The 15,053-nt window shown below is 60.4% G+C and overlaps 2 protein-coding genes across 6 annotated transcripts; both read right to left on the bottom strand.

Annotated features, from left to right (window-relative positions):
• Positions 1-3: 3 nt before the first annotated feature.
• FAM174C (family with sequence similarity 174 member C) lies at positions 4-3,724 on the bottom strand. The gene is made up of 3 exons (XM_061423330.1): positions 2,567-3,724; positions 1,155-1,271; positions 4-372 (listed from the first exon to the last, which is right to left on the bottom strand). Coding segments are annotated over exons 1-3 (393 nt in total). The 5' UTR covers positions 2,842-3,724; the 3' UTR covers positions 4-371.
• Positions 3,725-3,824: 100 nt separating this feature from the next.
• On the bottom strand, positions 3,825-8,629 carry CIRBP (cold inducible RNA binding protein). 5 transcript variants are annotated; one of them, XM_061423323.1, is made up of 9 exons: positions 8,497-8,629; positions 7,297-7,405; positions 7,105-7,211; positions 6,873-7,011; positions 6,715-6,796; positions 6,563-6,630; positions 4,927-5,041; positions 4,191-4,324; positions 3,825-4,036 (listed from the first exon to the last, which is right to left on the bottom strand). In XM_061423323.1, exons 2-9 carry the CDS (start codon positions 7,397-7,399, stop codon positions 3,840-3,842), a joined length of 945 nt encoding a protein of 314 aa, XP_061279307.1. In that variant the 5' UTR covers positions 7,400-7,405; positions 8,497-8,629; the 3' UTR covers positions 3,825-3,839. The 5 variants fall into 5 exon arrangements, with proteins under 5 accessions (XP_061279307.1, XP_061279308.1, XP_061279309.1 ...); XM_061423324.1 differs by having other exon boundaries at positions 3,825-4,033; XM_061423325.1 differs by lacking the exons at positions 7,105-7,211; positions 8,497-8,629 and having other exon boundaries at positions 7,297-7,386.
• Positions 8,630-15,053: the final 6,424 nt, after the last annotated feature.

Raw genomic sequence — 15,053 nt, 5'->3', positions numbered from 1 at the left:
GGCTACAAAAGCACTGCTGCCTTTATTGTCCCCGCCCCAGAGGAACGGTGCCCCCAGACAGGACACCCAGCCTGCCCACCTTCCAGGCCTCAGCCTGGGGCTGCCGCATTCCCACCAGGGAGGGTGACTGGTATAAGTCACATCATGGCCAGGGGCCTCAGAGTCCTGCATAGGGCTGCCAGTGCCCCTCTGGCTTCCACCCGGTAACCTGGGCAGCCCTGTCTGCAGGGAGGGCTGAGTTGGCTTCCAGTGGGCCGGGAGGGCCCACACATGCTCTCTGGTCCGGGCGGGGTGTTCCAAGCACTGGGAGGGCCCCTGCCTTTCGTCCTTCCCCCAGGGCCACTGGAAATGCTGCCTTCCTGAACCAAACATCTGGAAAGGAGGGGTAGAAGGTGGTGAGAAATGTGGGTAAGCCCACCCCGCTCTGCCCCCATTCAGCTGTGTTTGAGGCTGAGTGCTGAGCCCTCTAACATCCCAGCCCCCGCCCCCAGCCTGCAGGCTCCAGACCTGGGAGGAAAGGGAGTAGGTGCCCTAGCCAGGAAATGCAGACACCAGAGGGATTCGCGACCATACCCACGCCTCCCTCTACGTGTGGGAGGGGGGCCGGAAAGTCAGAATTGTCCTACGGTCTCCAAGCTTCGGGGACTGAGCCCGCAACATGCTGGGGTTAAAGGGGCCATCAATCCCGCTCAGGCGGCCGCTGGCCCTGAGCCCAGAGCCCCTGGGTCACCTCAGTTGTCAGCCCCCTTTCTGTCTCTGCTGCTCCCTGTGCCTGGGACACTCTTCCTAGGGCTGGGCGGTGGAGAGGCAGTCTCAGACCCATCCCCCAGCTTTGGTAGCACCTGGCAGGCATCCTCTATCTCTGACACTGATCTTGGCCTTCAGTGTCAGGCACAGAGGAAGTGCTCACCTACTCCAGCCATGCAGCTGGTTCCCATGTTAAAGAAATGGGAAACTGAAACGGTGAGACAGGGGCCTCAGATGAGGCCACGCAGCCTGTGACGGCAAAGCAGTGCTCACTCCAGGCCCACCCCTGCTGCTGGGTGCTGACTACACTGAGCACAGGCACAGGTGGTCCACCTGACTCTCTTCCTGCTGATCCCACCCTCTACCCACCCAAGGAGCCCCTGAAAGTGTGTAGAGTGCTACCCTACCATCTCAGGTTCCTTGTCTCAAAGACTGTCTCCTCGTCACTGTCCATCGAGGTCATCTCGGTGGGGTCCTCGGTGTTGGCCAGGAGCCCGTATCTCCTCCGCTGTGGCTTTTTCAATCTGAAAGCAGGCCCAGGCTCACTCAGTGACTCTCTCACGACCTCTCCATGAAGCTGCTGACCCCCTGTCCAGCTTCCCACCTTTTCCCATAATCCTCCTCTCCATGATTCCCAAAGCCTTGCAGTGTACTTTCCCGGCCTAATTGCATTTCTTCTCACAATGGTCACAACAATTATCAATTGCTCTTATGTCAATAACAAAAGGTGGATGGACATCTCCCTTGGCAGGCCCCGGAGCTAGGACCCTTGGTGGGGGCGGGGTGGGGGGGATGTTGTTATCCCACTATACATATAAAAAGACTGAGTCTCAGAAAAAGTATTAGGGTTTGCCAGAAACATCAAGTGGAGAGCTGTCTCAGACAGAAGCTCTGGCTCCTGACCACCACCAGGAAAACCGCGAGGTCTCTATGAGGCCTCTACGATGGATACAGCGTGCACTGACATGGAGACAAGCGTTGTGCACCCACAGCAGTGTTCGAGGAAGACAGAAAATGCCCGTTGAGAGCGCCTGAACATGGTCAACTCTGTGGGACACAGGCTCTCTGGAGATCAACCCCAGAGAGGAAGCCAAATGCGGAGATCAGGGGCCCGAGGAGGGGGCAAAGGGCCTGCACCAGGCAGGGGGTATGCCTCGGGAAAACCAAAGTGAAAGAAAGTGAAGTCGCTTCAGTGTGTCTGACTCTTTGCGACCCCATGGACTGTAGCCTGCCAGGCTCCTCTGTCCAAGGGATTCTCCAGGCAAGAATACTGGAGTGGGTTGCCTTTCCCTTCTCCAGGGGATCTTCCCAACTCAGGGATCGAAACCAGGTCTCCCGTATTGTAGGCGGGAAAAGCAAAAAGGTCCTCAACTCTTGGGGGAGCAAGGGCAGAACCTAGACACTGATAATCATGGCCAGCCCTGGACTGAACAGGAGCAGCAAAGAGCAGGGGCAGGCTCCGGTCTGGCACCGGCCGGGCTGTGAACGTCAACCACAGCGAACGTTGCGGCCAGCCCCAGCTCGCAGACGCAAATTGGATTGGTGGCCGCAACGCTCGTCGCCAGGCTGGCGGAGCCGCATAGTGTTCCGGAGACTCCCGGTGCCCTACACAACCCACAACCTCCCGCCTCCGTGGCTCCCTCTAGAAAACTAGCAGCAGCACCCAAACTCAGAAAAATAATAGTGCATCACGTGATTTTCTTACCGCACCCACCCACGTGACGCTGGCGCACTAGGCTTCAGGAGCCTAAGCACGTGGGGGCGCGAGGCGCGCGAGGATTGGCTGCGCCCGGGCGGCGGCGGCGTGGGCCTGACGCACCTGAATGCCCGGATGAGGAAGTAGAGCGCGGCCAGGACGATGAGGCCCGTGACCACGTAGAGAGAGCGCAGCAGCGGCGAGCCCGGCGAGCCCAGTGGCCACAGGTGTGTGTTGTTGTGCGGTGCACCCGGCTGGCTCCCGTTCGTCACGACGGGCGGCGGCGGCGACAACGTGGCCTGTGGTGACGGGGGCGTATCCTCGGCTCCGTACAGCAGTGGCGGCAGCAAGAGCGCCGACAGCAGCAGGAGCCGCGGCGGTAGCAAGCGCGGCCCCATGGCCCGGCGGAAACGCTAGTTGCGCCCCGCCCCCTCTTAGGGGCTGTCATTCAATGGCGCGGGGCAGTGTCAGCCAATGGGATTCAGGGGCTGGCCTCGTAGCCGGAAACGCCTAGCCACGCCCCCGGCCGTGCACCTCACTTCATCTGGGCCCCTAAGTTTCCCCGCGTCCCGAGCGCGCCGGCTCCTCGCTCAGCCTGCCCCCGAGAGCTCAGAGCCTCAGTCCTGTACCCCGACAGGAGCGTGAGCACCGCGCCCGCCCCGCCCACCACGCCGGGGACGGGTTATCGGGAACACCCACCAATGTCAGGGACTTTGATGCGGAGGCAGGTGCGACCGAACCCGGCGGGCCTCCCTCCCACCTGGGCCCTGGGAACACTTGCGTCCCCACCCAACTCACCCTGGGCTACGGTGACACCTGCGCAGTAGCACACTGGGCCTGATTCTCCCGTGGAGGAGACATCCAGGCCCCGAACCTGCACATCCTGCCTTTGGGGGCGGGGGGACCAGAAGAGACCAAACACATCCCGTGGGAGAAGAGGGCGTTAAGCCAGTGACCTGGACCTCACAGGGCCACACCCTGCTCAGAGTTGACACAACCAGCCCAGAACCCGAGGCAGTGGAACCAGGGCTCAACCCTAAGGTTCTGTACCCCAAGACTGGGGCAGAAAGCAAGCAGCTTGGGAGCAAGGCCAGCCCCATGGGCTGCAAAGATGAAGATGTCCACAGTCACTGCCAAGACCTCAGCCTGGGCTCTGGGAGAGGTGCCTTCCCCCTGGGATGGGGGGCCCCAGGGACTACCTCCTCCTCTGCTCAGGCTTGCCACACCCTCTCAGACCCTGAGAGAACAGTCCCAGGAGAACTGCCCAAGGCGGCAATGAGCTGCCAAGCTGGTCTTCCTGGTTTGATTCCAGCTCATGCCCAGAACAGAGGCCGAAAAGGGTTTTCTCCAGTGGACTCTCCTCCCCGCCCCTTCCATCTGGACCACCCCTGCAGGATCAGTGTCCGCCCTCCACACCACACCCCAAACAAGACTCAAGATTTGTGGGTGGACACACCATCCCTTTATTCAAACGTGACTTCCACGCTTTCTTGTCACATCGCCGGTGAGGACACACCGCCATGCCAGCACCACAGGCCTGTCCTCCTGGAGCACCTTGAACCCCGTGCCCCAACCTTGCCAGTAAAACATCTGCTGGAAAGACAGGAGGGATTGGGGGGAGCACAAGGGCTACTCCGGCAAGAAGTGAAGATGCTGTCCCCAGTGGATCACGCTGCCAGGAGGGGAGAACCCACTGCAAGGGCCTGGGCCAAAGGGCCACATGCCTCCCGCCCCGGGAAGCACTTACAGGCGACGGGCTGCGAGGGCAGGCATCCGTGCCTCTGGCTCGATCCTGGGTAGAGTCCCTCCTGGGACAGGGACCCCAGGTCAACACTGTTCTCAGGCCACACTTCCTCCGGGTCACACTGACTTCCATTCAACCTGCCAAAGCAAACGAATGTTAGCCCTTACCCCTGGCAGAGCTGAGCTCCCCTCCCTGCCTCCCCCCAGAACAATCCACAGCTCCTGGGAGGGTCTCAAGCTAGTCATCGGGGCCAACCTGAGGCCCCACCATGGGCAGGCCTGAGCCTTTCAGGTGGGCCAGGCTACCTTCCACTCTTAAGCAGAGCCAGCCACCTATTTGGGACGGAGCTGCTTAGAAAACGGCACAAGCTCTGGGAAAAATGTCATGGCAGCAGCAGACACCATAGAGAACTAGTTATGAGTGTGACTTAAAGAGGTCTGGAAAAGACAGTCAATTGATGAACAAAAAATTCCAAAAGGCAGGGCGTTTGGTGGTCTCCAATCCTACTAGCGGGTGGAACCTACTGGTGAAACTCAACTGCCCAGGCTGCTCACCTGGCTGCAGGTGGGGAAGGGCAAATGGCCGGGGCCTGCCTTTGGTTCCACCTTGTTTTTATTTAAAAAAAAAAAAAAGGAAAAAAAATAGAAAAACAAAAAAGTCAAAGGAACATTCCCCGGGTAATATGGCTTTCATATGAGCGCCCGAGAGAAGAGGAATGCGGACGAGCAAAAGGAGTTACCTCGGTGACAGGACTATCTCCACATATGAGCTAGCCCAGGGAGCGGCTTGCGTCTCAGAGGGTTCTGTTGGGCGCACAACACTTCTGTCCTCCGAGGGGCTGCAGCTTCCATAGGCTAGCAGAGAATGCTCAGAACTTGTAAAGCAACAGCAGAGCTAGCTAATGAGCCAGTCAGTCTGTGGTCACCCAGGGACACTGTCTGCATCCGCTCGCTCTCTGGCCTGATTCTAGATTAAGGGGCTCAGGGTCAGCGTTGGGCGCCCCCATGTCCACTGTCCCTGCTAGGCTGCCCGCCCATCGAGCCCTCCAGCTGCCACGGCCAGAAGAATCCCGGGGCTGTCCTGCAGTCCGAGAGCCCACTCCCATCACCCACCTGCTCGCCTAACTGGGTGGGGGCAGTCAGTGGTCACAGGGGCCCAGCCAGCATCACTGGCTCTACCTTCCTCCTCTAGCCCTGGGAGCTGCAGGCAGGATGGCAGCCCTAGTCCTCTAGCTGCCAGCTCTGCTCTACTCTGCCTGCCTCAAGCTGGCAGCAGGACGCGTGTGGTGCGATCAAAGGGAGATGCTCAGAGCGAGGTTCATTCAGACAGTCTTTTAATCAGCTTCGTGAAGCCAAAGAAAACGGCATACAAGGATTCCTCAACCACTTCAAATACAACAGTGATGGCATATGTGTATGACTTCCAGTAAAAAAGGACAATATAAACACACATTGTCAAGAACCTCTTGGGGACTGTGGGTCGCCCAGGACAGGCGGGCAGCCCGGGCACCTCCACTGCCTCCTGCACAGTCTGACCACGCTACACTCAGAAATGTTACACCAAGTTGGAAAAAAGCCACAGCTTGCTCAGCTTCCGACAAAGAGAGCGGATCCAGAGTTCGTTCAACCTCAAAAAAGAGCAACCTCACGGGGTTGACCCCGCTGAAAAGAAACGAAAATAGCAACACAACCAAAAACAAAATAACCCCCAGTTATTTTCTAAAAAATCTCTTGGCTAGTGGTAAAAAGGTTAAAAGTAAAACCAGAAGTGCGTTTCCAAACGATTTAAAAACCCTTAAAAACAGAAAGCACTTCCTTAAAAAGCAAAGGGCAGCAGTGAGGCCATTTGGGGGTCAGAAGCAGTCAGGCTGTGTTTGACAAGATCAGAACCAACAAGACTACAGAAGTGGGCACAAGGAGGCGTGGTCACTACACACTAACGATGCAGCGGCGCTCCCCAAGTCCTTAAACACACAGCCATTGGAAGGACGATCCCGATCAGGAAGGATTTTTACTCGTTGTGTGTAGCTGAGAACAAGAAGCAGGCACAGTGTAAAGGCGCAGAAGCAGACGGCAAGAGGCAGCAGTCCACGCCTGGCCCGGCCCTCGGGGCCCAGCCCTGCAGCCTCAGGAGCAACCAACCCCCCCATAGCCGAGGGTGGCCGTGGCCCACACGCACGGACGCTGCCTGCCCACTCTGCTCGGAAGCCCTGGATCTCCCTTTTCTCCTTGGTCAGAAGTGGCTGCTGGCACCGAGACATGAGAGGACAATCTTGTCCCTTACAGGGTCAGCAGAGTAACCAGCTCTGATCGAGGCTGGCAGAGTGCACTGAGGCGCACTGAACTCCCACCACCAGCCCTTGGAGCGCCACTTACCATAACTGTCGTAGCTATCTCTGTAGGACCCGCCAGAGCTCCGGTCGTACCCGCCACCCTGACTCCGGCTGCACAAAGGACATAGATGGGCATGAAGGGCACCTCAGGGGGTTTCCACCAGCCCCCACCCTCTGCAGGACCGCTGCCCCCACCTGCTGTAGTAGTCTCTGGAGCCTCCATAGCCCCCACTCCTGGACTCGAACCTGCTGCCCCCATAGCCACGGTCCCCACCTCCTACAGAGGGCACAGAAGGAAAAGTGTGAGCTCCTGCAGCAATGCCCCCCACCTCATCCCCACAGGTGGCACTCACCTCTGGAGAAACCACGGCCCCGGCCCCGGCCCCCACGGAAGAAGCCCCGGCCTCCAGCAGAGCCACCGCGGTATCCACGGGATCGGTTATCAGATGACTTGCCTGCCTGGTCCACCCGGATCTGCCGCCCATCCACAGACTGGAGACCAAGAGTGAACACGGTAAGCCTCTGTACCTCCCGCCCTAGGTCTGCAGCCCAGACCCTCCGGACCCCAAAGTGGCCACCCCTCACCTTCCCATTCATAGCCATCATGGCGTCCTTGGCATCGTCGATGTTTTCAAAGGTGACAAACCCAAAGCCCCTGGATCGCTGGGTCTCCCTGTCTTTCACGACCACCACTGTGCAGTAGAGAGGTCTGAGGTCAGGACCCCGCCCTCCCTGTATGCAGCCCTGCTCAGCCACCTCCTCTGGCACCAGTCTCACCTTCAGAGATCTGTCCATACTTTGAGAAGACCTGCTCCAGTGACTGCTCATTGGTGTCAAAACTCAGCCCTCCGACGAAAAGCTTGCCCTCATCTGATGCCATGGTGGCCTGAGGCAAACACCAATGAAATACTCTGAGGTCGGGCAGGAGCTTCCAAACTCACCCCTCCCTATTTTACTTTATACAAGTAACATATGCTCATGGGGGAAACCGTGAGAAATTATTTTGCTGCCCTTTAACCGTCCCAAGCCCACACCCAGTACTTCATCTCAAACAAGCCCTTAATTCCTTTATCACTCGGGCCCCTTGCCTCTACTCTGTACGTGGGGCAAGTCCACCCCTCTCAGTCAAAACCCGGAGCTCCGAGAGCTGGGTCCACACCACGGTTCTGCCTCGCTCCTCAGTGCTACTTGACCATGGGGCCCCAAAACTCCAGGCTAGTTAACAGCCTCACAGGAGGTTTAACACTGGACCCTTAAAGAGGGCATCGACCACCATTGCCACGGGCTGAGTGCAGCCTGGCTTCCGCACTTTGCAAACACCGGAGGATTAAGTCCTAACTAGACCATCATGGCAAAGTGCTCGGTCCACTGGAGGGTACTGTGCAGGGAGTGGCAGGGGGCGCGGGGGGTTCTGCGCTGGGATGCCAACGCAGGGCGGGATTGTGGGGCGGTGCTTAGATTGACCCTTTATGGAACACAGGCTTCCGCTGAGGGGCCAGAAACAAGCCAGAAGGCGACCTGCAGCCGCGAAACTAGGACCCAAACTTAAGCCGTGGCTAGCACCGGGGCTGTGTTGCCCTCGCAGAACACCAATAGGAAGGCGGGGAGGAGCCCTGGCCCGGCCACGCCCAACATGCGCATGCGCCCCCGCGCGCGTCCTGCGCCACACCATCCGGGTATCGGCGCTCCCGCCATTTCGATAGGCGCTGTCTCGCGCTCGCGGCCGCCATTTTACGGAGATGTCACGCTCGCGGCAGGCCTGGCCCACAGGGAATGCCGTCCGACCACGACTCTACCCAGTCTACGCTGCCCCTCGCCGCTGGCGGGGCGGACTCCACCCGCCTCCACCCACCACGGGGTGCCCGCCCTGGCACCGCCCCCGCCCAAGGGCGTGCCGCCGCCGCCCCGCCTCGTCCATCTAGCCGCAGGCCGCCCGCCGCCCCGGGCCCGTGGAGCCGGTGCCGCCAGGGCCCTCACCACTGAGTTGGGCAGGTCCCTGGCGCAGGCGGGAAGACAGGAGAGCAAAACGACCAGAGCCTCCTAACGCGCGAGTGAGGAGGGGGGCGCTGTGCGCCTGGCCTTATATACTTCGCTCCCAGGCCCCGCCCCTGAGCTCTCCTCCCCGCGCTGCACCGGCCAATCCCAGGCCCTGGAGACCGTGGCTGTGCCTCATATTCATGAGCTGGGGGGCCGGGCCTGTGGCGGTCCCGCCCCCTCCCGCGCGTGGGCGCTGTGCACAGGGACGCGCCGGGTCCGCACCCCCCAGTCCGTGAGTGGGGGGCGGGGCAGGCTCGCGGCGGGGCGGAGCGGGCCTACTTCCGCATGCCAGCCCCCTGGCCTGTGGCGGAGAACAAAGGGGCTCTGGCGGATGGTGCCAGAGCATTTCCTGGGAACCTTCTTGGGGTGGCTGAAACCCCTAGTTTTGCGGTGCTCCAGCAATTACCGACTAACCAACCTCACTTAGGTCCCCAGAACCAGCCGGGATCCAGTTCTCAGACACCCCACCTTCATCTGAATCCTGGCATCAGTCCTTATAAACTTGCCAACCTAACGGACAACCCAGAAGTCCTAGAACCTCAACTCTCCTGAATACACAACTTCATGTGGTCAGCCCCCAAGCCCGCCCAAACCCTAACACTGAGAAAACTCCATTTATGTGGACCCCCGTATTCTCCACGACCCCAGTATTCTCTTCCAGCTTCCCAACTTTGTTTCTTTACAAATTCCAGACTGCATCCACACCTAATTCCCACCCCAACCCTGACTTCACCAGGTCTGGTAGGTGGCACCCATACCCTACAGTCAGCCGGCCAGACATTTTTGTGCATCCTAGCTCTAGATTGCAGGCTGACCTTGACTTGGGCTCTCAAACCCACAGAGCTGGGCTCTGTGCCCAGCCCTGGAGTCTGCACTGCACCCCAACATTCAGCTCAGCCCCCAACTTCACTGTGTGCCCTAGCCCCCTCCCCTTTCCTCAAAGCACACTGTTTTGCACCTAGAACCCACTCACTGCCTATGCCAGGGGCGTGCCACTTGGCTCCTCCCCATGAATCTTTATCCTGTCTGGGGGTCCCAAGACCTCTGCTATTGCAGAGATATTCACCCCCAAGGCTGTTCCCAGTTTCTCCTCTTGAGGTCATCCCTTTCCCCCTGCCCAGGCCTTGGCTCACAGTACCTTCTGTGGCCCTGGACTCTTCCATGGGGTGCAAGAAGCTAGTGCAGACCTCTGCCTCCCCAGACCTCTGGTAATACTCCTGGGCTCCAGACGGTCTTCAAAGGCAGACATTCTGCTAAAAGTTAGAGGGATTTGAGGGACTTCCTTACTGGTCCAGTGGTTAGGACTCCCCACTTCTTATGCAAGGAGTGCAGGTTCAATCCCTGGTCTGAGAACTAGGATCCCATCTGCCTCAAATTGAGGTTAAAAAAAAAAAAAAAGAGGGAATCTGAGAAGAGAGACCTCACACACATACTAGACAAGCTCCAGTCCTCCCTAAGCCCCACACTCGGTCCCACACTCAGGTTGGTCTAGCTGACGCAGTAGGGACGGAGGCATGGACACTGTCTCCTGTGACAAGGTCGCTGAGACACCTCCCAGGCTCAGGCAGTAGTTCATGACTCCTGGCAGCCGTCTCTCTGCACCTCGTCCCCCACACCACAGCCCCCACCATACAACTGTCAGCAGCAGCATCAGGAGCTGCTGCGTCAGCCACTCACGCAGGGCGGTTATTAAAAGGAGCAGAGGAACTCATCGCTCAGCTCCCCCTCCCGCCGCGCCCATGGTGGGGCCGGAGGGCCGGGCATGCCCAGCCGGAGAGTAATCCCCGCCTCCACCGGCGTTCTGATCTGCTCCCCAAGCAAAGTCAGGTCGGTGGCTCCTGGCCCCAGCCTAGGCGACGGAATCACACGGGACCCTCATCACTCTTTGCCCCCCGCCCCCACTCTTCTGTGGTTCCTAATCTGCCTTCTCCTGGTTTTATGAAGTACCTTGGTTCATTCATTTTTCCACCAGCAGTTATTCAGCGTGTACTAACTACGAGGCTGTTGCTTGGTACAGGGCTGAGTAAGTACCCACGACTGTCCCGGGTTACCATCGCAGTGTGGTCCTATACCTGTGGATACCTGTCCTCAGGTGCGCCTGCCCCGGGCACAGTGTGGGAAGTGTGTGCTTGCGTCTCAGGTGTGATTCCTGTATCCGTACCTGGTTGCCGGCGTGTCCCTGTGACTCAGTGTGTTACAAGGACTGTTTGTCCCCGTGAGCGGCGGGATGGGGAGGGTGGGGTGGGGAGGGTGGTCGTAGGGGGCTAGGACCACCTTCCTTCCTGCCTCGGCCCTGCTCCACGTTCTAGCCGAGGACACAAGGGGGCGCTGCGGCCTCGTTGTCAGCCTGGCCCGGGGCTCCCGGGCCCGCCTCGCTGTCCAGCTGACTGCCAGGAGCACTGGCGTTGGGGGGTGGGGTTCCCGTCCCGCCCTCAGGCCCCCCCACTTCTCCGCCCGAGCGCTTGGGGTGGTCGGGGAGAGGGGGCTTAAAATAGCCTTGGGCGGGGGCGAAGCTGCTATTCGTGGCCGAGATGCGCGGCTTGCCGCCTGCCCGGCGGGACGGGGATTAGGCCGAAGGTCTACTTCTACGTACTCACAAGACGCCCCTCCACAGGCGCCCGGCGAGGACCACCCGGCTTCCTCCGGGCAGGGCACCTCACCCACTCGCGTTGCCACGAAGGCGGGGGCGTGGCCGATGCACTCCCGCACCGAACCCCCAGGCCTCCCCGCTGGGTCGGGCCCGCCGGACGCCGGGTCCTCCCCCGACCCCAGCTAATGACCGGGCGGGAGGCGGTAATGAGCGTCTGGGCTCCGGTCGGGCGTGGCCGGGATGAAAGGCACGTGGAGAGTGAGAGACCCCGGGGCCGCGTAATTACCGCCCCCTCTCGGCCGACCAGGCGGGGGCCGAGCCGGTGCACCTGGCTGGCGGCCGCCCGGCGGGGGCGCGGAAGTGGGACGGTCCGGGCAGAAACTCCAGCCCGCCAGCCTGGCCCAGATCCCTGGGGCCCAGAGCCAGGGAGGGAGAAGTGGGGACTGGATGAATGTATGTTGCCAGGTGTGGTGCACATGTGTGCCTCTGGGCAGGGGACCCGTGGGTGCAGAGATGGAGAAACAGGATCTGAGGACCATGCCTGTGTGAGCATGAAAGTGGCGCTGTGTGCCCGTGCACATAGGTGTGGAAGTGTGTGCACAGAACTCACGTGTATGTGTATTTACAAAGTGGCATGGAGGTGTGTGCATGCGTGTGCACACATGGAAACATGTTTGCATGGTCATTTTCTATGTGCAAGAACAGGGGTTGTGCACGGACCCCAAAGTATGTGCAAAACCAGGATGTGGAATCAGCCCAGAAGGGCTGGGTGTGCGTGACTCAGGGGACCAAAACTCCCAGATCATATGTGCCCATGGCTGGTGGTGTGTCTTGACTCATGACCCTGGGGTGGGCACAAGCCGTGTGCTGTGTCAGCAGCAACCAGGGCCTCTAGGGCAGAGGAGGGTGACAGGAAGAAGGCCAGAAGCCCGCAAGAAGAGGTTAACTGCCCCTCATTTCCCACCTGCATGCGTAGGGGGCACATGTGAGATCCCTAGGAAGCCCAGGTGGCTGCCCATGATGAGTACAGGAGTCAGCTGACTGCAGCCTGGCTTCTGTTTCCCTTCTGTTCCTAAGAGGGGGCTTCCTGGTGGAGGGGTTCGTGGTGGGCACCTGGGTGGAGCTCCCTGTGACACATGGCCCAGGAATGTGATGGCTGCCTCTCTTCTGCTCCTGCCCCAGTCCCTCGTCCCAGGAATACAAAGGTCAGGCAGCTCCTGGACCATGCTAGTGACTACAACCCCCACCAACTGCAGGCAGACTGTGAAGGGACCCAGGGGACACCTGGAGGCCCACACCAATACATGCATTCATGCATGAGATATATCAAGTGTGTGTGAAATGCAGGCCTGGTGCAGCCACTGCATGCTCATGGAAACCCCAAAGCTTCCCTGGGTAGGGATGCTGGGGAGGCAACCCCCTAGGTTTCTGAGACTGGGGCAGGACTGTGTGGTCTACAGCCCCACTGCAGAGGCAGGAGGAGTTGTCCCACTGAAGCCCAGTCGACTCCCTTGACCTTGGTCCTATATACAGGTTCACTGCAGACAGGCAGAGGGGCCAAAGGACCCCTGACTGGGACTGTTGAGTTTCCACGGCAACATTGGGAGTGGCAACCAGGGAGAGAGCCCGCCCTCCTGGGGCAGCTGCCAAGGGCTCAGGAAAGACACCTCTGTGGCCTGTGTGTCCAAGCAGACGTACATAGCAGCCTCCACATCCCCACCCCCACACCCAAGCTGGGAGACACAGGTGCCCACAGGACTTGTCCTGCCTGCCGCCCATCCTTGTCCCTCCTTCAAGGGTCAGCGACTGCCTGGGTGCCCAGCTGTGAGGGCAGGCAGCGTCTGGGGTGCTTCAGCTGAGAATGGGTGCAACAGCAGCACTTCCCCGCGTCAGCACGGGTCATAGCGAGGCAACCAGGCCTCACCCTGGAGTGGCTCCTAGGGCCGTTTTTCTTCCTCTGGGTCTTAGGCTGCTCAGGGCATGGTCCGCCGTGCAGGAGGAAGCTCCACTTTTTCTGAGGGTGCACCTACGCTCCTGCACCTGCCCACCCTAGTGGCCGCTTTGCTCTGCTGGGCCTGCAGGAGGAAGGGCGCGTAGGCAGTGTCTGTGGCTGGGGCGCCCCGGCTTTCAGTGCTGCCTCCGCTGAGCAGCGTCTCTGAGGGTCTGATTTTGGGCTGCCTGATGTGACCTTCAATGCTGCGGTTTTTGTCAGGGAGGTCTTGGCCCTGGGTGAGAGCGGGTTCTGAGGGTCACACAGTTGACTGAGGTTGTGGTACCCAAAAGTGTAGGTTGGGGCGGGTTTGGGACTGTGGGGGGCGTTGCGTATGGGGGTCCCTGTGCTGCAGGCGAGATGAGCTTCTCCGTGGACTGCAGAGCGGGTGCAGCGCGCGTGTGGGACGGGGAGGCGGGTTGGTCTGGGTCTGGTGGCAGTAAGGGGCCCTGCGTGGGCGTCCGGGGTTGGGTTGATTCTCTGCGAGGCCCGTGGGTAGCGTTCGGAGTGTGGGCCATGCGCAAGGCAGATGTAGCCAGCCGTCTCCGCCTGTGGGCGCACGACCTCCTTCCCCCGACCCCGTGGGGCCGGACCAGCCCACATTCCAGAGGAGTTAGGGGGTGCCCTCTCCAGCCCCCGCCGGCTCCCGACCTCTGACTTCAGCTCAAGCCTACCCGCAGCATCTCGAGAACCCACCACTGCAGCAGCTGGCTCCAGAGAGGGGCGGCGAGGCGGGGGCGGAGGCTGGAATGTACGCCGGGGGTGAGGGAGGGGGCCCCAAGAGGGGGAACAAGCGGGGGAGGGGTCGGGAGGAGGAGCCGGTAAGGCCGAGACTGAACGAAAATAGAGGGAGACAGCCTAGAGATGGTGACTCCGACAGAAATACGGACAGACCCAGAAACCAAGAAAGGCGGAAAGAAAGGGGAACAGGAAGACACAGGAAAGGAGAACTCAAAGGGAGGAGGGGGAGGGGCATACGTGGGTGAGGGGAAACGAGGCAGCAGGCCAGGGCTGGGGGCCATCTCCAGTCGGGAAAGGGCCCCAGGTGACAGCGGCCCCGCCCACACCTGCGAGCTGGGCGGCTCACCCGTCTCGAGTGACACCGGAGGCTCCTTGTCCTCTGCCCTGCCCGGTGGGGGCGGCCGTGGGTGGGGCTGGAGGGGAGACTCCTGAGTTGAGTCCTAGCACCCTTGGCTGTAGCTTGGCAACTCCCATTCCCAAGGTGCCTGGAGAGGAGGGCGTTCCCGCCAGGCCTGGGCGGGGGTGGCTGTGCTGGGGCACACGCCCGGTGCTGGGGGTGCTGGCGCTGGCCCCAGCGGGGCACCACTCACCCTCACCTCCCCAGGGACCTGGCTTCTCCCAGCCTTCCTCCCAAGCCACCCCAATGCCGCGTCCTTTGGCATTTCAAAACCGTGCAGCTAGCCCCAGTTACCCATTTGGCCACGCGCAGGGGACTCTGGCATTGAACAAAAAGACGTGACCCCAGTGACCTTCTCTTGCCCGCCTACAGCTGCCTCATCACCCCAGAAGCACGGCCCATCTGTGAGCCAGCACCTGGATCCAGGCCTCTGTCTGGACTCCACACCTTGGCAGCCACACCTGTCCACACGTCCAGTGCCAACCCCCATCTAAGTGTTGGGGCTCTCTGTCCGCCCCAGCTAGCCCCAGGGGTAACCTCGGACCAGAGGTTTTGGGTCACATCATCCCGACCTGGCAAAGGCCACCCTGTTTATACTGATCGCTGCCTTCTCTGAGTGGACTACTGGTCACAGCAAAACTGAGGCATAGCCAGGCAGCGACGAGGCCTTCCTGCCGCCATGACCCCTCCTGGGTCCCTAACCTCCAAACTCCCTGCAGCCCCCTTGAAGACATCGCACTGTGAACCAAAGGCCCCCTTCAGACAATGCCTCATCTGTC

Source organism: Bos javanicus, chromosome 7, assembly GCF_032452875.1.
Source record: "Bos javanicus breed banteng chromosome 7, ARS-OSU_banteng_1.0, whole genome shotgun sequence".
In the NCBI taxonomy this organism is placed as follows: Eukaryota; Metazoa; Chordata; class Mammalia; order Artiodactyla; family Bovidae; genus Bos; species Bos javanicus.
Note: the sequence above shows the minus strand (reverse complement) of the source record. Positions and strands in the feature narration are given on the sequence as shown.

Bases quoted from the DNA above. Each gene is read 5' to 3' on its own strand.
- FAM174C (XM_061423330.1), bottom strand. From the start codon at position 2,841: ATGGGGCCGCGCTTGCTACCGCCGCGGCTCCTGCTGCTGTCGGCGCTC. The intron at 1,272-2,566 runs GTGCGTCAGGCC...GCCTGCTTTCAG, and splicing joins TTCCTCATCCGGGCATTCAG to ATTGAAAAAGCCACAGCGGA.
- CIRBP (XM_061423323.1), bottom strand. From the start codon at position 7,399: ATGGCATCAGATGAGGGCAAGCTTTTCGTCGGAGGGCTGAGTTTTGAC. The intron at 7,212-7,296 runs GTGAGACTGGTG...TCTACTGCACAG, and splicing joins GTATGGACAGATCTCTGAAG to TGGTGGTCGTGAAAGACAGG. The intron at 7,012-7,104 runs GTGAGGGGTGGC...CTTGGTCTCCAG, and splicing joins TGATGGCTATGAATGGGAAG to TCTGTGGATGGGCGGCAGAT.